The 23814-nt window shown below is 40.8% G+C and overlaps 1 protein-coding gene across 5 annotated transcripts in view; it reads right to left on the reverse strand.

Annotated features, from left to right (window-relative positions):
• The window catches only part of CPEB4 (cytoplasmic polyadenylation element binding protein 4), a 69083-nt gene extending 46823 nt beyond the window's left edge, over window positions 1-22260 (reverse strand). For 2 of the 5 annotated variants that reach the window (XM_042946329.1, XM_042946323.1), the window contains exons 1-2: window positions 20105-22260; window positions 246-327 (exon numbers count right to left, since the gene is read on the reverse strand). In XM_042946329.1, the coding sequence (XP_042802263.1) occupies window positions 246-327; window positions 20105-21229 (1207 nt within the window). In that variant the 5' untranslated portion in view covers window positions 21230-22260. Of the gene's footprint in view, window positions 1-245; window positions 328-10783; window positions 11281-20104 lie in introns of those variants that run through there. The other 3 variants (XM_042946349.1, XM_042946339.1, XM_042946356.1) reach the window with 2 other exon arrangements.
• Window positions 22261-23814: the final 1554 nt, after the last annotated feature.

Raw genomic sequence — 23814 nt, forward strand, 5'->3', positions numbered from 1 at the left:
GTTCGTGTCTCCCATTAAATTAGAACTCTTGCAGCTCTCTTAATGGGTACTGGGAAGGGCCCACAGTGGATGCCCACCAAATACGTTTGATTTTTTCACAAGAGAGGTCCATGTACAAAATTGATGGAACTGACTACATACAAAATATGCACCCATAATATTTGCCGTATTGCTCACGAGATTACATAGATAATACAAATGTTTAACTGTTCGCTAAAACCAAATAGTTAGATTTTTTAAATTACCTTTAATGGAATCATTTTCAGCTCTCATAATGTCAATGAGGGAACTCTCCAGGGAGTGCATGTCAAATGTCCTGGGGCGATCCTGCAAACACAAACAGCCACAAACCACTTTTAAAATAGCTTTTACTTATAAAAGGAGACAATAAGCTGCATCCCATGGGACACAGATCAAAAAGGGGCAATTTTACTCCCTCTATGTGTAAGGTACATTATTACTACATTTTATTTTTAACACTTCCAAAATATCAAAAGCACAAAAAGTACCCAGCGTTCAGCAGAGAGTGATTTGATTTCTAGTAATTTCAATTAAAGCTTTACTTTTACTAATAAAGCAAAGGCAACTAAAACCTGTTTCCATATAGTCAACAACATGAAACAAATGCAAAAATAAAATTCATAACCTGTCTGCCACTTAAGATTGCAGTAACGTGGCAAAACTTGACAAACTTGTTTCAGCACTTTAGGTTCCGAGCTGCATTCAGTAGAGATTGCTACCAAATAGACATATGCTTGTAACCCAAAGTTTGGAAATCGTTATCCAATAGTCTTTTGACCACTAAGTGGCAAAGCAGTCTTGATATTGCTGCCATAATTTTAAAGGGAAGACAGGGGGTCAACACTGTTGATCTAAACCCTGGCTTAACCAAATGCATTTCAAGAGTGGGTGAGAAATCTGAAAATACACAACGAACCAACCGCTCTGGCATTCTTCTGGAGGAAAAGTACTAGAGATAACTAAGATTAAGTTTAGCCTGACAAGTGACGAGTAGGAGATGAAAATATTTTAAAATTAAACTTTGAAAGGAAGCAGTAATACAGGTTTCGGAACCACCCGAAGAATAAACAGGTGCACATACAGAGACAACTGCCAAACGTCTTAAAGAAAAGGGGCTGGGGCGCCTGGGTGGCTCAGTCGGTTAAGTGTCCGACTTCAGCTCAGGTCACGATCTCACGGTCCGTGAGTTCGAGCCCCGAGTCGGGCACTGGGCTGATGGCTCAGAGCCTGGAGCCTGCTTCTGATTCTGTGTCTCCCTCTCTCTCTGCCCCTCCCCCGTTCATGCTCTGTCTCTCTCTGTCTCAAAAATAAAAATAAACATTAAAAAAAAAAAAATTTAAAAAAAAAAGAAAAGGGGCTTCCAAAGGAATTTGACAAGCGGGAGTCTATAACCTTCTCTTCAGCTTTATTTTCTCTTACATTACTTTTTAACTCAAAGCTTTGGCTTTTTAAAAAAAGGTTCCCCTGGGGCGCCTGGGTGGCTCAGTCGGTTGGGCATCCGACTTCAACTCAGGTCACGATCTCACGGTCTGTGAGTTCGAGCCCCGCATCGGGCTCTGGGCTGATGGCTCAGAGCCTGGAGCCTGCTTCCGATTCTGTGTCTCCCTCTCTCTCTGCCTCTCCCCCGTTCATGCTCTGTCTCTCTCTCTGTCTCAAAAATAAAATAATAAAACGTTAAATAAAAAAAAATTAAAAAAAAAAATAAAAAAGGTTCCCCTGATTTTATCCCCCACCCCTTTCTTTCAATTTGTGGAATCTCACTTTTCCTCTTTCCTAGCAAACTTCTAGAACCCTAAGACTGATAGAGCACGTTCTCCACTGGAGAGCATTTTTTGATCAACTTGGCATTTCTCCTCCGTCCTTCTGTAACACCACCTGTCCTATTTCCCTGAAATAGGGATCACTTCTGACCACACTCCACCATGTAGACATTCAGAATGTTCTCTGAATGAACTGTTTTAGGATACCAATTTCTTTTTTTTTTTTAATGTTTATTTAGAGAGAAAGACACAGCCCCGACACCAATTTCTTTACCTCTGCAACTTGAGGAGCTCAAGAACAGTTATATTTGAATATAATCCAATATTTAAAACAGAGCATTACAGGTTTTTTGTTGGGGGTAGACAGGATGAAGCTGGGGATGGGGAGCAGAAGCCTTAACACGCTGTTCTGCTCTGACCTGGTACAACTCCCTCCAGAATATCTTTCTCACTTTTCTTCCCGGTTCTTTCCTCATCGTCTTCACCTTCTCAATATGGTCTACAGAGAAGCAGGAGGACACGTGGCCAGAATCAGAATTTCTAAAGAGTAGTGTTCACAAAAAGGGAGACAACTGCTCTGTTTTTTTATCCTTCCTCATCTCAAGCACTGAATCAAATCAAAACTCTTGAATTAAATCAAAACCGCCTATTCTTTGGGAAGCTAGGTGGATTCGAGGCATAACTTGCGAAAGAAGTTAAAACAAAATTCCACTGTCTTATTCTACAGTTGCTGGATTTGTCCCCTGTTCCGAAATCTACGAAGCACACCGATAACTAGGCCATCCACTGTCTCTACTACCTCCGATACAAAACCAGTGTTGGAGGCAAGAATTCTCGGTGTCTGATAACTTGCCTATGTCGTCAGTTTCTCAAGGTCAGGAAGTATGTCTTATATCAAATGTTCCCAATGGGTACAACTCCAAAGGGTGGCGGTGTGCCAAGATATTCAGCGCCTAAGCCCACAGGACTGATGTAGCAGGAACTCCCTAACAGATGATTTTTGTTTCAATATTATGTTTTCTATGTGTGTCATGATATGAAACAGGTTGAGAAGCTTTGCCCTACATTTCTGTATCACTGTGCCTCACCCAGGATCTGAAAGGTAGAAAGCACAAGCGTTTGCTGAAGCAATGAATAAATAAATGCCTTCAAGTAATTTTTAAATATTTAAAATATTTCTTTCCTCCTATTTCCTTAAGGTTTGTTCTTACATTTTCCCTTTCCTGCCTTAGAGTTGTAGGTTTTCTTTTGCCAAAATAACTGTCCTGGGTGGTGGGGTAGAGGATACTCAGCCTGGTGTTTTTTGTTTTTTGTTTTTTTTTTAATGCAACTAAAGCAGTAAGCAACCTTGTGAATTTCCAGAACTTGCATTTTGCCAATCACTGAATAACAAGATCACTGAAGAGAAGAAGTTTGTTTTGGTTTATGACAGTTGTTTCCATTAAATAAAGAAGCTTCCTGCATCCGACTTCAGCCCAGGTCATGAACTCATGGTTCATGAGTTAGAGCCCCACATCGGGCTCTGTGCTCCAAGTTTGGAGCCTGGAGCCTGCTTTGATTTCTGTGTCTCCCTCTCTCTCCGCCCTCCCCTGCTCAAGCTCTGTCTCTCTCTCAAAAATAAACAAACACTTAAAAAAAGAAAGAAAAGAAACTTCCTTTTGGGGCACCTGGGTGGCTTAGTCAGTTAAACATCTGACTTTGGCTCCGGTCATGATCTCGCAGCTTAGGAGTTTGAGCCCCACATTGGGCTCTCTGCTGTCAGTGCGTAGCCTGCTTCAGATCCTCTGTCTCCCTCTCTCTGCCACTCCCCTGCTTGGGCCCCCTCTCTCTCTCAAAAATAAATAAACATTTAAAAAAATATTTTAAATATTATTTTAAAAAAACAAAAAATAAGCTTCCTTTTAACCTGTTAAGTTTCTAAATGTGGTACTGAAATTTACCAAAGCCACTTCATTACCTCCTCCCCCAGCATAGTGCCTGAAACATAAAGATTTTTGCTAATACAACCATTGACTTGTAACTGGTGGAACATATTAAAATTAAAATCCTAAATGAAATTTTTAAATTTTCAGTAATGCTTTATGGGATTAAAAACAAACAAACCCTCTATCCTTTTTACACTCATACTAACTTTCCTTTCATTTCTCACGATTTAATACAAGATTAACAAATAAATGCCAATATACAAACTCTGATCAATTGGTATTGATTCTCAGATGCGATGTGTTGAGAAAGATTCTCAGGCTCTGTGTAGATTCAAGAGGGAATGGTGTCTGGACAGACTGCTGATGATTTAAGTGCAAGGTACAGACCCAATGGCACAAGTACCACATTCTTGCCAACCGCCTAATATGTATTCCTTCCCACAGTCCAGCCTTATTACAATTATTATAAATGACTACATCCGTATAACATTTTATTTCTTATGATGCCTTGGCAATTCAAAGAGTTCAAAAGCCACACATTTTGTCAAGTAAACATTCTGTTCTCAGAGAGGGTCTAAAGTTTATCCTTCTTGATTTACGCCCTCTCACTGGTCTTTTCCATCGATTTTTAACCTCTAATTAAAATAAAAACAAAATCTAGCATTTAGGGGCACCTGGGTGGCTCAGTCAGTTAAGTGTCCAACTTCAGCTCAGGTCATGATCCCATGGTTCATGGGTTCGAATCCCGCATCAGGCTCTGTGCTGATGGCTCAGAGCCTGGAGCCTGCTTCAGATTCTGTGTATCCCCCTCGCTCTGCCCCTCCCTCACTTGTACTCTCTTTCAAAAATAAATAAAAAGTTAAAATATTAAAAAAAAAAAACCTAAAATTTAAGTGAGCCACTAGGAAATAGGTGGAGAAGTAGACACAAATAAATAAACCCAAGGAATAAGAACACAAACGATGTTGGTTTTCCTACGCAATAACCAAAGTGTCAAAATAAGAGGGCTTTGATTTCCCTATTTCATTCTTTGACTTTGCCTTTTTTTGATTGCTAACTGGGCCAAATATCATAATCACTTATCTGTTTTCTAGGATCCATTTCCCAGAAAGTAAACTATAAAATAAAAAACTCGCTAAGTGACAGCTCTCCTAGATTGAACTTGAGCTGATAACCAAAATATGAACATCAGCATAAATCGGTGGAATGAACATTGGACACTAGGAAGCCCCAACTTCTCTACTGGTGGGTCATGTGAGTTTGGGCACTTTCACCTTTCAGACCTCTTTGCTGATCTGAAAAAGGAAAACATTTGATTAGATCTATAATGACCTCTTCCTAGCTCCAAAATATTATTTGTATTCCAGCTTTCTGATGTCCTTAGTTTGTGGTCTCCCAAGATTTAGTTTAATTATATTGATGACTATTGGCAGGAAGCAAAAATGTAATTGAGAATGACTAATGAAAGCTCATCATTTTGTGCCCACGAAAAGGTGAGAGTCAATCACAGGTTAATAAGAAACGAAGCCTTAAAAGTCTTAGGAGGACAGTCGTTACATTTTCTTATGCTATACATAATGGAAAATAAGCTTTTTAAATAAAAAAAATTTACTTAAAACAATTTGTTGAAGGGGATGTGCTGATTTCAGGTGAAAGGGCAAAGACTCTATTATAAAACAAAAAACACCAGAAACCATATTTGCTTCAACATACCATCACCTTTTCTCTTGGCAGCCTAAAGGGAGAAAAGGCAGAAAAACAGAACTATCTTTTACTGAACACCTACTAAGTTCCTGACATTATTTTAAGTACTTTATTTTTTAAATTTTTTTTTTTAACGTTTATTTATTTTTGAGACAGAGAGAGACAGAGCATGAACAGGGGAGGGGCAGAGAGAGAGGGAGACACAGAATCTGAAACAGGCTCCAGGCTCTGAGCTGTCAGCACAGAGCCCGACGCGGGGCTCTAACTCACGGACCGTGAGATCATGACCTGAGCCAAAGTCAGACGCTTAACCGACCGAGCCACCCAGGCGCCCCTTAAGTACTTTATTAATACTGTCTTAATTAATCCTCAAACCTCCTTCTAAGTTAGATGGCATTATTCCCGTTTTCATGATAAAAACTAAGACTAAGGAAAATTCTGTTTACTGCACAGACAGGTTCCTGCATAGTTCAGCAGCTTAGTCAGGATTCAAGCCTAAATCACCCTCCAGAGCAGGCAGTAATTCCTTGGGTAAGCAGTCAAAGGACCACACTAATTAAGACATACATTTACACAGGGGTGCCAGGGTGGCTCAGTTACATGTTCGACTTCGGCTCAGTTCATGATCTCACGGTTCGTGAGTTCGAGCCCCACATCGGGCTCTGTGCTGACAGCTCAGAGCCAGGAGCCTGCTTCCGATTCTGTGTCTCCCTCACTCTCTCCCCCTCCCCTCTCAAAAAAAATAAACGTTAAGAAAAAAAATGTTAATAAAAATAAAACAAAAGACATGCATTGGTATAAATGAGATACTCTGCTGTAAAGGTCCAGGGAGCAGGAATGTGCTGGCAAGTGCCCAACAAATTGCAGGCACTGGAATATTTCTCAATAAAGAAAGAAAGAAAGAATAAAATGTGTAAGAGTATGTATAAGGATAATCTAGGATTATATCAGAGGTACCAAGAAGATACGAAAAGAAGCCTCATCTTCCTTCTTTCTGTCGAGGTGGCAAATAGATATGGTGCACAAATGAAAAACCTACCACAAATGCCACTCTAGGCTTTCTACTGCCAACCACAGGAGTAGAAGTGGTAGTAACAGTAGTAATAATACCACTAACCTTAGTAACTAACACTTATCAAGCTCTAATGCTTTATATATATGATCTTCTTTATTCCTCACAAAAATCCCATACAGTTAGGTATGTTCCGTAATTATCCCTTTTCACAGACGAAGAAACGGAAACTTAGAGGGATTAAATAACTGTATCAACGCGAGGTAAGTGGAGGGGCAGAATTTGAACCCAGGCCTTCCGACTCTAGAACAGGTGAGCTTAATAATCCTGAAGGAAGATAGAAGAGTACCAATTATTTTCAAGGCTCAGCAGAGCAAACCTGACTACGACACTTTGACCTCATTTTATTTTGTAATCCTAATTGTTATATTTAACATATAGAGTTGCAGGTCAGTAACTGGTTGGTTTCAGTTTCTGTCATCTGTACCTCACAGAACAATTTCTAATGGGAAAAAACCATACAACCTAATATGAAAATCCAAGTTGGCAAAAAATAATGTTCTGATAAAACAAATTAGTACTTCAAACAGCAGGACACGTCCTTTTAACTTACACCTGAGTGATCCTGACTCTGCCATGGCAAAATAGGAAGCCTTACATCAGCAAATATCTGATGACATGGCTTTTCATAACATTCCAGGAGTAGCCAAAAGAAACACATGAACCTGTCGGTCTATTGACACAGGAAGAACAACTAGACTGCAGTTATACCACAAACCAAAATCATCATTCATGGCTTTTTTTTTTTTTTTCTTTTTAACATCCAGATGGATATTCTAAAACTTGAGAGCATATGAGAGACGGTGATTCTCAAGCTCGAGAGTCTATCAGAATCATCTGGAGATCTTGTCAAAACATAGATTAGGAGGTCTACCCACAAAAGTATCTCATTCAGTAGGCCTGGGTAGGATCCACGAATTCACATTTCTAGTAAGTTTCTAAGTGAAGCCAGGGACCACACTTTGAGTGGCACTGAGTTAAGCAATTACATTCAACAGGTTAACTTCCTTAGATACTTGGGGTTGTGTTTGTGAGTTACATCCTGGCTGACTGGCCACGATACAGTCCAGCTTAAATAGTCTACGTCACCCATTTTAAGGTTTCTGCATAAAGCGAAGGGATTGCTCTCACAACCCAAAACAAAGCCCTCTCCAAGCCCCGAGACGCCTAACTTGGAAAAAGATTACAATCAAGTTCAATTTCAACAATTCAACCACCATGACCCCTCTATTACTGGTTCTTGTCTGTTTATACTTGAGTTAGCATGTTTTTGCATTACTAGACTGGATCTAACACACAAAAAGTACTTAACTGAATACAGCCACATTATTAAGAACCAAAGCCAAAAGTCAGCTACTACTCCCTTCACTCACTCTCTCCCTACAAAGACAGACAGCACTGTGATCACCACTTCCCAGACAACTATGTATCTATATCAGCCAATGGAAGTTTCTCTTTCTGGCTTAAACTTTCCCTAGTGAAGAAGGGAAAAGAAAATATTTTGGCTTGAAAGGAAAGTCTATGCCAGGATGTCAGCTGCCAAAATAAATAGGAAGTCTGGGATGCCAGTAGAGTCCATAATTAATCAAAGGTACTATGGGAGTTTTAATCCAAGATTTGCCAAGATGCGAATGTTCTTCTTGGGTTAAACATGTAAGCCCACAGGCATCAAAAAAGACTACCTAAGTCAACTTTCATGAGTCCACTTCCAGATGTCCCTCATATCCCTGTGCAGAAACGAGTCCCTTTTTCCCAGCCCCCCTAACATGCCACCACTCCACATGATGCTGACAAAGTTCCATCACAGCCATCCCCCCAGTGGGCTGTGAGCACCACTCATCTACACAGCCACAGATATGCTGCACATGTGCAGAGTATAAGTCCTTCATTATTGTCACCACCGTTATTAAAGTGGCCAACACGTTCCTCCTGGTTCAGTGTTGTGCATCTTATGTGAGTTATGTATGATACACATACGTTGGTTCCTCACAACCATCACATAAAGTGCATACGATTATCATCCCCATTTTAGGTAAATGATGCTGTAAGAAGTTAACTAATCGCTCTCCCAGTCACACGGTAAGTGGTAGAGTCTGACGTCAGAGAAGCTTAGAAACGTGGTCCATTTAAGTAAGCCTCATCGGGACCTAGAAATTTCAATGTGTAAACGCCCCGCAAGAATGAAGTCCTTTGCTATATACAGGGCCTGAATGCAGAGAACAAGTGTCAGAGGTTAAAGTCAAAGAGGTAATTCTCTGCAGGAGAAGAAACCACACTCAGCATCATCTCATATTTCCTCACGTGTTTCCTCTTCCATCAGTACTTTCTGATTATGACAGCTTAATAACTAAGGCAGAATCTTAAGAGACCATAGGCTACCAAACGCTCCCTATAAAAAACCATAACTAAATGAGTGAATGTCGTTGGTGTTTTACTCTGATTGGATCAATAGCTCCATTTGCTCCCATGTGAACTGATGAATCGGATCTCTCCAGAAAGCCTTCGAGAAGAAAATTTTACTCCACCTTCACTAAATAAACCACACTCATTTTGAGCATTAGAGATCCTTGAAATGGTAAACACTTCTTGTCACCACTTAACTGAATTTACAAAACAAGCTGGCTGCCTTTCCAGACTTGATTAGTCATTCCTGGGTCGACAGACCCCTTCTTTTTGTTGACTATTTGTTCATTCTCACCTTGCCTGGCAGAGAGAAATAATTAAAGTCTACTCTATTCTAAGACCTGAGTTTATTATGTTTTTAATATAATTTATGGACAAATTGGTTTCCACACAACACCCAGTGTTCATCCCAACAAGTGCCCTCCCCAATGCCCATCACCCACTTTCCCCTCTCCCCCCACCCCCCAACAACCCTCAGTTTGATCTCAGTATCCAAGGGTCTCTTATGGTTTGCCTCCCTCCCTCTCTGTAACTTCTTTTTCCCCTTTCCCTCCCCCATGGTCTTCTGTTAAGTTTCTCAGGATCCACATAAGAGTGAAAACATATGGTATCTGTCTTTCTCTGCCTGACTTATTTCACTTAGCGTAATACCCTCCAGCTCCATCCGCGCTGCTGCAAATGGCCAGATTTCACTCTTTCTCATTGCCAGGTAGTATTCCATTGTATATATAAACCACATCTTCTTTATCCATTCGTCAGTTGATGGACATTTAGGCTCTTTCCACAGTTTGGCTATCGTTGAGAGTGCTGCTATAAACACTGTGGTACAAGTGCCCCTATGCATCAGCACTCCTGTATCCCTTGGGTAAATGCCCAGCAATGCTATTTTTTAAATTTTTGAGGAACCTCCACACTGTTTTCCAGAGCGGCTGCTCCGGTTTGCATTCCCACCAACAGTGCAAGAGGGTTCCCATTTCTCCACATCCTCACCAGCATCTACAGTCTCCTGATTTTGTTCATTTTAGCCACTCTGACCGGCGTGAGGTGGTATTTCAGTGTGGTTTTGATTTGTATTTCCCTGATAAGGAGTGACATTGAGTATCGTTTCATGTGTCTGCTGGCCATCTGGATGTCTTCTTTGGAAAAATTCTCAGACCTGAGTTTAAATGACCACTTACTAGACAAGTGATCTTGATGCCACAGCATCTGTGAACCTTGGTTTCATCAGCAAAATGAAGATAATAAATCGCGGTGAGGAAAAAGATAAGGTATCTGAACAGATTGTGCAAAATGCCCGGTCGTTAGTAGGTCTATTCAATAAACAGTCTTTCTGCCCCTTCTCTCTCTAGTGAAATAGCAGAAGAGCCTGAAAGTAATATACTAAATTAGGAATTGTTATATCTGAATAATTCAGCTGCTCTGTGCTATTTCCTGTAGTGCATTTTCATAGGAAACTGAAATGGAAAAAAATATTTCTCCTACTTAATAAACTACTCAGGGCAAGAAGTCACTAGCTTAAGGAAAATAGGTAAATACTACTAAAACTCAACACTAAGGAATGAAGTCATTTAGCCCCTTCTGGCCCTTCCTCTGCCTTTGGAAGCTTACTGCCTATCAGAGTTCCTCTGTTCCACGTCTGCTGGGCCGGATCGGGTCCTAAGTCAGCAAGGAAAATGGTCACCCAAATGCACAATCTTTATTCCTAAACTGAGGCCCGTGTCCTATAACCCATGACATCTTTTTTGGGAACCTTGAGAGCAACATCAAAAAGCAGCCCGTGCCCAGTGTCAGCCTTTCTGGGCCCTCACAATTCCCACCCCCATATCCTTAGCTCCCCAGAGTTTCCTGAGCAGAAGGTACTTCTGGCCCAGACTGTACACTTCAAGAAGTATGCTTGCCTTGGTCATGTACTCCCAGTGCGTGGACCATTGAAAGTATCAGACATTTGCAAGAGGTGAAAAAATCTGATGCAGTCCAACAAAAGCCCCAAATCGCTCAATTCTTCTTAAAAAACAAAACCAGACAAACAAAAATACGCCCCAAAAGCTCCCAGTCGTGTCCTGTTCTCTCTCCTTTCAGAGATCCTTCTCACAAGTCCACAGGAGCCTGAACCTGGGGAAAGAATAAGGTGGATAGAAGAAAACTAGACCATCCTCTCCCAAATTTTCGGTCATCGATTGATACGTTTTGGCATTTTTGTTGGATCTCTCCTTTTTTTTTCCTGATAGCCAAGTGACTACCAACACCCTTCTCTGCCCAGAGGGAGGAAATGAAGGCAGCAGTGATTTCCTTGGAGATTAGCACCAGCTTGAGTGGTGAAACAAGCTGAGCAGGTGCCACAGAATGTGGGCCTTGCTTCAGTTTCTCACTATCTTTTCTTTTCTTTTTTTTTTTTTTTAAGTTTATTTATTTTTGACAGAGAGAGAGGCAGAGAACGAGCAGGGGAGAGGCAGAGAGAGATGGAGACACAGACTCCGAAGCAGGCTCCAGGCTCCAAGCTGTCAGCACAGAGCCTGACGCAGGGCTTGAACCCACAGACCGCGAGATCATGACCGGAGCTGAAGTCAGATGCTCAACCAACTGAGCCACCCAGGCGCCCCTCTCACTATCTTGGCTTAAAAACACCCATGAAGTGTTGTTGTTGTTGTTGTTGTTGTTGTTGCTGCTGCTGTTGTGGTGGTGGTGGGGGGCGGGGAACAAACTCCTAATCTTTTAGAGACACATACTAAAGCATTTACAGTTAAAATGATACACTATCTGGAAACTGCTTTAAAATAACATGAAAAGTGGGGCCCCTGGATGGCTCAGTCGGTTAAGCATCAACTTCGGCTCAGGTCATGATCTCACAGTTTGTGAGTTCGAGCCCTGCGTCGGGCTCTGTGCAGACAGTTCAGAGCCCAGAGCCTGCTTCAGATTCTGTGTCTCCCTCTCTCTCTGCCCTTCCCCCACTCACACTCTGTCTCTCTCTCTCTCTCTCTCTCTCTCTCTCTCTCTCTCTGTGTCTCTCAAAAATAAATAAATACATAACATTAATTAAAAATAAAATAAAATAAAATAACATGAAAATAACATAAGAAGATACAGGAGACTGTCAAGTTGATCATTGTTAAAGCCCGATGACATGTACATGGGGCTCTGTTATACTATTTTGTCTACTATTGAATATGCTTAATATTTTTCCTAATAAAAAATTTAAAAGTCATGAGGGAAAACACTTTGCCAAAATAGAGACCAAAAAAAGTCAATAATTTTTTTAGCAGTGTTCAAGAAAGTGAGAACATCATCTAGCTTTGAATTCCACTATCATTTAAGTACGGTGACTTTCTTTTTAAAAATTATAGTTTGGGGCTCAGTCGGTTAAGCGGCCGACTTCGGCTCAGGTCATGATCTCGCGGTCCGTGAGTTCAAGCCCCGCGTCGGGCTCTGTGCTGACAGCTCAGAGCCCGGAGCCTGTTTCGGATTCTGTGTCTCCCTCTCTCTGACCCTCCCCCGTTCATGCTCTGTCTCTCTCTGTCTCAAAAATAAATAAGTGTTAAAAAAAAAAAAAAATTATAGTTTGGTTTATGAAAGTCTTCTTTAAAATTAAGCTCAAATTACCAGACACAAGTTATACAATGGTTTTCATATTTTAAGAAGACATGCTAATTGCAAGATTTTGAATCAATATTTCTATATGATCACCTGTCAAAGCAAATGAGAAAATGAAGGATCAGGAAGGTTGAGTAGCTTGCCCTAGGTCGTACAGTGAGTGGCAGAGCCATATTTGGAACCCAGCTCTGACTTCCATACTATAATTAGGAGATTTTTCTGAATAGCAACATTCTTATGTTGACTTTTATTTTAAAGGTTCTTACAGATGTAGGGGCGCCTGGGTGGCTCAGTCGGTTAAGCATCCGACTTCAGCTCAGGTCACGATCTCACGGTCTGTGAGTTCGAGCCCTGCGTTGGGCTCTGGGCTGATGGCTCAGAGCCTGGAGCCTGCTTCCGATTCTGTGTCTCCCTCTCTCTCTGACCCTCCCCTGTTCATGCTCTGTCTCTCTCTGTCTCAAAAATAAATAAAAACAAAAAAAAAAGGTTAAAAAAAAAATTTAAAGGTTCTTACAGATGTAAAATAACAACAGCTATTTTACTGATGAGCACTCAGATGAGTTCCTCAAAAACACCTGGAAGAACTACTATTAAAAGTATGTTACATAATATTTAAATATAAATATGGCTTTAAAATGTATAATACTGAGGGATTAACTATAATGTAGTTTAGATCTTTAAAAAAAAAAATGATTGGGATATTTCTGGTAAATGTTCAGCAAACAGAAATTGCCCAATCTAAATACTCTAAAATATGAAAAGTATGGGCATGGCTTAAGACTTTGAACTTTCATTAATTCAGTTTGCAAACATGAGAGAGGACCTGTAAGTGGCTGATGGAGTTTTCTCCTTTACGTGTCATAAGGCCTGAATTCTGTTAACCATAGGTTAAAGTTTGCCTTTTGTAACACCATTTTGCCACAGAACTTAAATAAGCACATGTTGCACACAAGCATATATTTATAAATGCGACCATTAATAAAATATTTGAAAATACCATTAACACATTGTTTTTGTTATAGCTAAAGGTGGATCTCTTAATTTGCCTTAAAGTTCAAAACAGCTCATGGAGGGGCGCCTGGGTGGCTCAGTCGGTTAAGCGTCCAACTTCAGCTCAGGTCGTGATCTCCTGGTTCTTGAGTTAGAGCCCTGCGTTGGGCTTTGTGATGACAGCTCAGAGCCTGGAGCTTGCTTCAGATTCAGTGTCTCTGTCTCTCTCTGCCCCTCCCTCTCTCTCTCTCTTTCTCTCTCTCTCACTTCTCTCTCTCTCTCTCTCTCTCTCGCTCTCTCAAATAAACATTAAAAAAAATTAAAACAGCTCATGGATTAAAATGACCTGAAACTATCAATTGCTAATTGTATTTATAATGAGATTAAAAAAAAAAGTATGTTTAGTATCATTCAGGGACTAGCACAGATCAGAAATAAATTATAAATCAAACCAAAACAACTTTTATGAGACATCTAGTCTTGCCCCTGGTCGATAACATAGGAAGTGCTCATTAAATATGTGCTAAATAAATTAAAATATACAAAACAAAACTGAATTCCAGAATAAAAGCTAAAATATACCCAATTCAAATCCCTGGTACCTTTTCCTATCTCTTACTAAAAAAATCACAAATTCTCCTTTGAAACAGTCTCCTTTAATGTATACAAAGGCAATGAAATGTTCTAAATTGCTCAAAATAACTACAGGTAAAATTTTTCAAAGTACTGAAAGATACAGTCTGCCAATCCTAATGAAATTTTAAGCGTATACACAATTATAAAACTTCTCAAGAAAATTGATAATTCTGCTAAATGTTTTATCTGTCCTGGATTGCATCTAGCTCATTCAAAAGGAGTAAAATGTAAATAAAATATATAGCATGAGAGAGGCGGTACAAAGGACTGTTAAAAATCTTTCGTAGATACCGTAATTGTAAGTAATTTCATTGTTTTGCTAAGAACCAGAAGCTGTGCTTCACTCTACTTCGTGTTTATTTGGCGTCATAAAATAGGCTTTCTCAATAATTTTTCAAGTTTCACCTTCAAAAACTGATTAAAAAGAGGACTGTACCTTTATCTTTCTAGCTACTAAGAATTTTCTGAAACCCTGAAAGTGGAACCCCTTCTGTTTCAATAATATAAAATGTGATGAGAACCTATACTAATTTTGAAGTTAAAAAATTACACATCGCTATAAATTTATCATGGTAAAAACGTACTTTAATTTCTGCAAGAGCAATTTTCTCTGAACAATTAAATTTTATAAAATGAGTCTGTCAGGAAATATTAAAATGAATGCTCATGTTATGGGCTCCCTGCCTTAATTCTATACATTATCTTATCTGTGCTGGGACCAAAAACTGAAGTACAATGTAGTGTTGAAAATATGTGATAATGGATCTCCAAGCTTATTTTCCTTACAGCAAGATAAAGTTCTTAAAAAAATAAACACGGGGTGTTAAATTTAAACTAGGCATATGTTAACTTTAAGACTACTTTTCCAGGGGCGCCTGGGTGGCTCAGTCGGTTGGGCGTCCGACTTCGGCTCAGGTCACGATCTCACACTCCGTGGGTTCAAGCCCCGCGTCGGGCTCTGTGCTGACAGCTCAGAGCCTGGAGCCTGTTTCAGATTCTGTGTCTCCCTCTCTCTCTGCCCCTCCCCTGTTCATGCTCTGTCTCTCCCTGTCTCAAAAATAAATAAACGTTAAAAAAAATTAAAAAAAAAAAGACTATTTTTCCATTCTTTCTCATGAACACCAACAAGAATTATTCTCAAAAGCGTAAACCCATGAACCAAGAGCATCTTTCTAGTTGCAGCCAGCAACAACCAAGTTCATGAGGCTTGCTATAAACAGGTTTTTCCTGAAAGACATAGAACGATGTGTTGATCATACTCCATGGCTTCTGTGAAGACAACAAAAAAAATAATAAAAAAAACCACTCTACCCTGCCCAAGTTTTGATTCCATCAGAAAAGCAATTAAACCTAGTTGAAAGGTTTTCTACAAAAAGGCACAAAATTGTATCTGGTAGGCTTTGTCCAAAGTTGTTCCAATATCTCAATTCTGCTGGAGCAAAAACAATCCAACCCATACTTTATAGTTTAAAAAATGAATTTTCCTTCTTCTAATATGAAGAAATACAAAGTAATAGAAAATGTTTCCTATATAAAGATTCCCTCCCAGGACGCTATTAAAAAACCAAAACTGTAATGAGGTTGCACTTAGACAACTGCAATAATTCACCATGACTTTCAGAAGTGAAGCAATGCAGTAACTTTCTGTTTTCAAATATAAGATGCCATATATCATTTTAAGGATCAATAAACTTACAACACAAGCAGAGTTATTAAAGTGACATGAGTTATTTGCCTGGTTAAGACAAATCCATGGTGACTGTGTCTTAAGTAAAAGCAAATGGGCTCTAAATCCCAAAATGTCTCCCTATCAAGTTTTAGGATGATCTTTAGGAAAGATTTTGCCCACCCCCCCACCCCGGCTTTTTATTTATTTATTTATTTATTTATTTATTTATTTATTGTCTATCTCCTGGTATTTAGCTAATGGAGGTGTGAGTATAACTGAGCTGAAGATAAGAGAGTATCAGAATATATACTATACAATTCTCCTTTACTTTCCTGTAAGGACAGGAAATAGGCACCTCTCCAAAGAAGTGCTGTATTCAAATATAATTATTGGCAAGTGCCCCAATATATTATTTGGTTTGGACATTGAAATTCCAGGATGTGTTTGGCAGGACAAGGAATTTTTTTTTTTTTCCTCCTTAATGTAAGAGTCAAATCATGCCTTTAACCACATGAATATGGACCTTGTTTCTTCATTTTAAAATTGGGACAATAAAACCAAACCTCATAGGATTGAGAAGTCCTATGCCAGTGCCTGACATATAGTACATACTAAAAATAAACAAAAAAAATTGACTTGAATATTATCTAAGCTTAACATTTTAAAGTTGAGAAGTATATTCTATTATTTTATATTATTTTCCACTTTCGAAACTTACATCTTTTGATTAGCATGTACCAACCATTCAAACTATAAAATTTTTCCTCTCATCTTACTTGCTTCTAGGAGGCATTCTCCCCCAAAACCTGTATAATGTTTATGTCAAGAGGCACTGTAGTATACTGGTTAAAAGCCAAATCTTGTGTCTGAAAAGTAATAATAATTTCTACCCCATAGGATTGTTGAATGAATTAAATGAGTTAATATATGTAAAACTGAATATCATAAGCATGTTAGCTATTATTATATTAATTATACAATATATATAATTATATTAGGTATATATAATTATATACATTAGTGGTATCTGAAAACAGGATTTGAGGCATGTCATTTGAGTTCGTATTAATTAAAGCTTTAAACTAAGCAAAAACAAAACAGAAAACTAGAAAAAGACCTTATTTTTTGTAATACAAAAAATATTCACAAAATACAATGCCTTGCCATATCAGTTATTTAGAGGATTATTCACATATTTGAAATCTCTGTTCTTGCTCCGCAAACATGGATAAAAGAGAATGTTAAGGCTGGACAAAAAAACTAACTGAAGACGTTATCCTCAATTTCAATTCACTGTACGTACTCAAACCTGCACTAAACAAATATGAAAAACATTCTGATTTATTTCAAGTTAAAACAAACATTGCCTGGTGTTAGTTACATATCAGGTGAATTCTTTCCTTTCAATGTAACAATACCATGCTGGCCTTTGATTGAATACTAACATCATAATGTGGCCATGTAAGCTGGATCCCGTAACTTCTGTGGTGCATTTCCAGATCTCTACACAACACCTTAGGAATTCTTGACAATAGCCATCGAAACTGAATTACTAATATCTATAAAATTTCTTTCCTAAAATGAATAGCTTTTAGGGTAATAAATTCAAAAATGGCAGCGGTTAGGAAACAGTGTGGTTGTGGTTGCAGCAATTGCAATTTCACAGTAGCTCACTTCAGGATCATAAGGAACTTAGGCATCACCTCCATCATCCCCCACATTTTATGGAGAAACCGAGGTCCCCAAATGCTATGATATTGATAGGGCCAAGACCATAACCTAGGTCTCCAGGCTCCCAGTCAAGTAAGTGTTTCTTTGAGTTTTTCATATTAAATTTAACCAAGTAATCCATACCAACCCAAAATGGCATTTTTTCTTTTTTGCCAAAAACCAATTCAAAAGAGTAATTGTTAAAATACACACACACACAGACACACACACACACACACACACACACACACACAGAACTACATTCATTTAAGTAAGCACTACAGTAGTCAGTTTACTAACTTCGTGTGATTTTTTTCAAAACCCAATCAGGATTTTTTAAAATCCCTTGTTTCTATTGTGACTTTCAAATCACCACCACACTTGCTCTTGGCTCCCTGAACCCCACTCCCTTTCCTAAAAATGGTGGGGACGGTGAGCAGTAATCAACAATCTACTTTCTAATCCTACCACATTTGAGCCAAGTATATTGACTCATCCTTTTTCCCATCCTCAGCATAATAGACAACAATCCTAAGGGAAGAGTTAGTTTCCTAGTTAGTTAGTTTTAGGATCAATCTTAGTCTATTCTATTATTATTTCATATACGCCTCCAACTGAACCGAAAGATTTCACGTTAAACACATTCCATTAGCCTCCCCAAAATACTAATAATGTACATATATATAGTTTATTCATTTTCCAAATTTTTTATTTTTCCCAAAGCAAATCTTTATCAAAAATCAGTAAACTGAGAACAGAAAATAAAGCATGAGGTCACATAAGTTCATTCTGTCACTGTATAGTAGTAAAATAAAGTGTATTCAGTTCTGAACCAATCTTAATCAGTTGAAATGTACAGAATGCCATCTCAGACCTAAAAATTAGCAACATACGAATAATTCATAAAAGTCACCTTTGCACTACATTTTCCTTAAATGAATGTTCAAAAGAGTACTAAAAGCAACTTTTTTAAAAACAGACTTCATGAAATTGCCAATATCTAAAAGAGCCTTTTTTTACCTAACCACTAACACAAGATAACTGCTCTTCAGTTTTGAGTAAAGAATCCTTTATAAAAGCAAAAGCCAACAGCTTTTTGATACTTAGGCAAAAAAAAAAAAAAAAAAAGTTTAAAACTCTAAAATAAACTTAATGGAATATTTTAAGATACATCCTAACTGTTACACCTGAATCCTTCAGGGAAGGGACATTTAATTCCTTGGAATGACATAGGATTCTCTTAGCAGACTTCCCCTCCCGCTAAGCAAATGATTAATCAAAACAGATAATTCTGCTTGTGCTGACATCATATTTGGGGACATTGCAACTATTTTGTAATCTGCTTTAGCCCTTGCAGAAACGTCTCTACAATAACCCTCTATCTGTGGTGCATGCATGTGTATATACACACACACAATGTACATACACACATATGTACATACACAGGTATACAGACATGTATTTTAATCCTTGTTTTTTTAACCTAGAATTGGCACTCGAATCAGCTGTGTGCTTTTGCGCAAGTTATATCTTTCTGATACTCAATTTTTTCCTCTGCAAAATGGGGATAACAATAGAACTTACCTTGTGGGGTCATTGTGAGGACTGACTCAGTGTTAGCTTATTATCCCATATAAATTTCCTAAACACATATAAACAATCGTACCCCCGAAGTGTACAAACTTAGTGGGGCATCTGATGCTCAATTAACTATGAAATTCCCTTTATGTCCTATCTGTCAACTAGACCGGCTGCTCATTAATTCAAAAACATCAAACAATGTGACTCTTACAGAGTAAAGATACACTGGTGGCCAGAAAGACAAGTGATCTTTGCCTGGATCTATTTTTAGGAACGGTTTATCTACACCCCTAGTGTTAACACTGGAAAATAAACAAATGGATGAAAGGCATCATGAAAGAGTCACTCTGAGATCAACAGTTTCATGGTATTTGAAAATAAATGGGGATGAAGAAAACATTTAGATCATTTCTGTACCAGTCCTTACTGAACCGGGCAGGCCGGAATTTGCAAAGACGTTTAAGAGGAATTGCTGAATTGATGAATTCAGACTGTTCACACTGCAAGGTTCAGAGAGGTTCCAGGTTTAAAATGTAACCAGGGAGAAAACTATAATTCAATAGTTGGTTTTCACTGAATCACTACCCTACACTACAGTGGAGGAAAAACATGAATTCTGTCATCTAGTTACTTCATGCAGGCAGAAAATGATCATCAGTTTCCACAGTGAAATATACTTGTATCTATACATTATTTATTCCCACCTAAAAAAGTAGGGAAAAAACCAACCCTGCTGATCCTGTCAGGCTAGAAAGGTATTACAGTTAATAATTCTGACATCATTAGCTATCTGGTATTCATAAGTACGCCAATTCACACTATTATCTATGGGGGAGATTACAATTAGAAATTTCCCAAAGAAACCGCTGAATATTTTGTTCCAAATTATACTCCTGTCCTGCCAAAATAACGTCTGGTAATTAACTCATTTTCTCAGAAGAGTTCTGATATGCGCACGAACAATTCAAACTCTCTTTAGTTAAACAGATACTACAGCAGGCAATTTCCTTATTCATCTTAATCTATAAATGGAACATAATCTTACCGGAAAAGGAAAAATGTTGTCAGCCCTGTTCAAGCTATCTTCCATCCAGGATTTAGGAGCAAAGGCAGAGCTGGGGCGAGCGTACTTCTGCAGCTGAATATGATTGCTTGCAAAATTTTTCTTCAAAGGCGAGATGGAGTTCAGGGGCGTTATTCCTCCATTCAGCCCTCTGCGGTGATCTCGGCCTTGGGAACCTCCCCAGCCACCATATCCACCACCTCCCGGGCTCCACGAAGAAGATGGTGTAGGAGAGGGGCTCTGGTAGCTGCTCCACGGAGAGGGGGGCTTGTTAAGATTATTCGCCAAATGAGGCAGCTGGTTAAAAGCAGCATTTCTATGTGTGAAAGGCGGGGGATGGGGACTGGCGGGAGACCTCCTCTGCTGCTGATGCTGGCTGTGATGATGCTGGAAATGAGGGTGATGAGGGTGGTGCTGTGACAGAGGCCCGATCTGAGGGGAGAAGCTGCCTCCAAAGCCAGGGCTGACGTGATGGGGGAAATTCTGGAACAACAGAGCACCGTTATTGGCCGAAGCAGCCGGGACCCCTCCCTGGTGAAAGAAACTTGCATCTTCGTTGATGATTGTAGAGGAAGAAGGTGCTATCGCTGCCGACCAGTTACTGAAACCAGTAAGGGACGATGCACTAGACGTCAAGGGTTGGGTCGAAGTCCCCAGCCCCGTGGCTTCTTGATAATCAAACCCTGTCAACACTGGCGATTCGATTCTTATTTTCTCCTTCCCGTTGCCGTTTTCCGAAGAATTGTCCCCTTGATTTTCTTCCGACTTGGTCTTCTCGGTTTCAGGCAGTATTCCGGCTTCCTGACCTGGACTGGGGGAGAGCTGCTGCTTTTCTAAAGGGTCCTGCTGTTCCTGTTGCTGACTTTTTGCTTTTTCTGACCCCAATATCTCATCCTGAATGTTATGGGTAGCTGGAGCGGGAAAGAGCCAAGCTGACCCCGCACTGCTGCCATTGGCAGCTGTGTTATTATTTATAAAAGCAGCAGGGCTGGGGGTGGCATTTTGGTGATGGTGTGGAGGCTGCAGATGTGGATGGAATCTGACTGGAAAAGCAGATTTATTCCCAGTATTGCTTTGCACTAGCACTCCAAACCCGTAATCCCCCATTTATCACTTTTAGGATCAGAAGCTTACGATAAAAAAGGGCAACCCGGTGTCCCGCGTCTTTGCGTCCTCCACCCGAAATTTAAGTCGTCTGTTTGCAGTGTCTTATTTATATAGCTAGCTCAAAGATCGCAGCTTATCACTCGAAATAGTTCTGATTTGGAATTCTGGTCTCTGAAAGGAAAAAAAAAACTAAAAAAAAAAAAAAAAAGTCTCTTAACACATGGACATGAATCCGACTGGGCTTGTTTCTAGGAGGGAATAAAAACGAAGAGGGCAAAACTCAAGTCTTTGGTTAGTAAAATAGGCGCTTTCTTTTTCCAAAGGAAAATGTACATGAATGACAAAAACACAGCTTCTCAAGCATCTATGGATGTAGAAGAATAAGCCTTGCGCGGAGTAAAAATATATATATATATAATTTAACAATCACATATGGTCTTCCTCAGCAGTTTAGATTCACTCACATAAAAATTAGAATAGGGCTAAGAGGAGAATACGTTCTTTTCTTGGCAGCTTGGTTAAAAAAAATCAGGAATAATTTAAGAACATTATATATTATATATTTATATATATAGATTATATTAGGTTATCTGGGGTGGGAGGTGAATTCCTGGTTGCGGGAGAGGAAATCAGCATTGACTAATGGAAAGATGATCGCAGGGAGGTCTCTGCTGTTCCCGGTCCTGTTTCTGCTCTTTCACGGGGCGCAGTTTTGGCCTCGGGGGCTGTTCCTGAGGCTCTGGGTGCAGATCTTGCTGCGGTCGCTGTTCCTGGGCTCCCCCCCGGCCTCCTCTCCCCCATGAAAGGGGTTGGAAACACCCGTTTCTCCCTCTTGGGGGGATCGCGATCAGCAAGGATTAGCGAGACTCGACGACAGGGAGCTGGCGGCCCGGGGGTGCGGGGACCAACGGGGCGACCTGGAAGGTCCTGCAGTTTCGGCCTCTTCCCCTCTCTGCGGCTCCGGGGTTTTTTTCCCTCATGGGACCCAGGGGCGGTTTGTTCAGTTCTCTCAGTTCGATTCTCCGCAGGGGGGGTGGGGGGGTTGGGGGGGGGTGGGGGGGGCAGGGAGAGGAAAAAAAGGGAAAACCCACTAGTGTAGTTATTCTAAAAGAAAAGGGCCTCCCCCCTTTGTGCTCTCTCTTCTTTCCCTCAGATTAAAAAAAAAATCTATAATTTAGAAGGCTTTTGTTTCTCCTCACGGTTGCTGGGCCGTCGTCGCCGCCGCCGCCGTCACTTTGCCCCGGTCCCGCAGTCCCCGCTGTCGTTGTTGCGGACTCCGCCTGGCTCTTCTTTTTCTCTCCTTCTTCCTCCTCTTCCTCCTCTGCTGTCGCCGATGCCGCCGCCGCCGCCGCCGCCACCGCCTCCCGGTGTCCGGGTCCCGCAGCCGCGGCTGAGTCCTTCTCCTCAGGACCGAGCCGAGTGAAATGACAACCAGCTGGAAAGACCGAGAGACACTTCCGGTTCGAAGAGGGAGGGGTGGGGTACCGAGGGCACCCCGCCCACCTGTCGAAATACCAATCAGCTGTTAGAATTTAGACGAGGCCACGCCCCCCGGCTCCGGTCCCCTCCCAGGAAGGTCGAAAGCTTACCTCGAGAGACGCCCCTTCCGTCTGCGCCTCGCCCAGTGAGGCCTGGCGACTGGAACCCGCTCCCCCACCCAGAGTGAGCGCAGCAGGTTGCCATCTTTAGTGTGGGCACAGGACCACTTCGCTGTTGATCTCCCCTCCCATCTCTTTGCAGGAGTTGCATGTAGGGACGCACGGAAGAGAACGGATCCCTCGAGCCCTAAGAAAAAGAGCCAGGGTCTTGCGGATCCGAGTGGCGACCGGTAAAACCAAGGATGAACGGGAGGCCTGCCCACAGTAAAGGTGGGTCCCCGGGCATCACGTGCTTTGGCCCGAGCTCCGCCCCAGAGGGATCTGGAAGGGGAGGCGGGTCTCCCCAGCCTCTGTGCCGAGCCTGGAACTGCGTACGTCCTTGTCCTGCCTGTTGACCTCACGCGGGACTCTCCCTTCACCTTCCATTCCACCACCCCCACTCCCCAGCGTGGCTTAGCTGGGAGACTTGGTGCAGTCTATCAGGCACAAAGATACAGCTGCTGTAAACGTATGTGGTTGAGACCTCTTCATCCTATTCTAGTCCGCTCTCCACACCGTACCAGAGAGACATTTCCAACACGAAAATCTTACGGTCTTCCTCATCTGTTCAGATCTTTCTATGAAAAAGGCCAAACTCCTTAGTCTGGTATTCAAGGCCTTTCCGCTCTGTGGGCGGTTGTATCTTAACACCTCATCTCCGAACAAATGCCCCACACCAAGCTGCTCCAAACACCCTCCCGGTGCCTTTTAACATGCCCTTTTCTTCATTCTCCACTTGGTAAACGCTTGTTTTCATCTTAGGAATCCGTTCAAACGCTACCAGCTCTGCCTCCTGAATTCTCTTAACGAGCATCCATGGCCCATTAGTCCTGTGTGTCTCATGCTCGTTTATCCCATTATTGTAATGGCTGCTTATGTCTGCCAGACCTGGGCTCATTGAGGAGAGGACCTTGTGGATAGGAGGACATGGGTGAATCAATGCTGAAG

Source organism: Panthera leo, chromosome A1 (assembly GCF_018350215.1).
Source record: "Panthera leo isolate Ple1 chromosome A1, P.leo_Ple1_pat1.1, whole genome shotgun sequence".
In the NCBI taxonomy this organism is placed as follows: Eukaryota; Metazoa; Chordata; class Mammalia; order Carnivora; family Felidae; genus Panthera; species Panthera leo.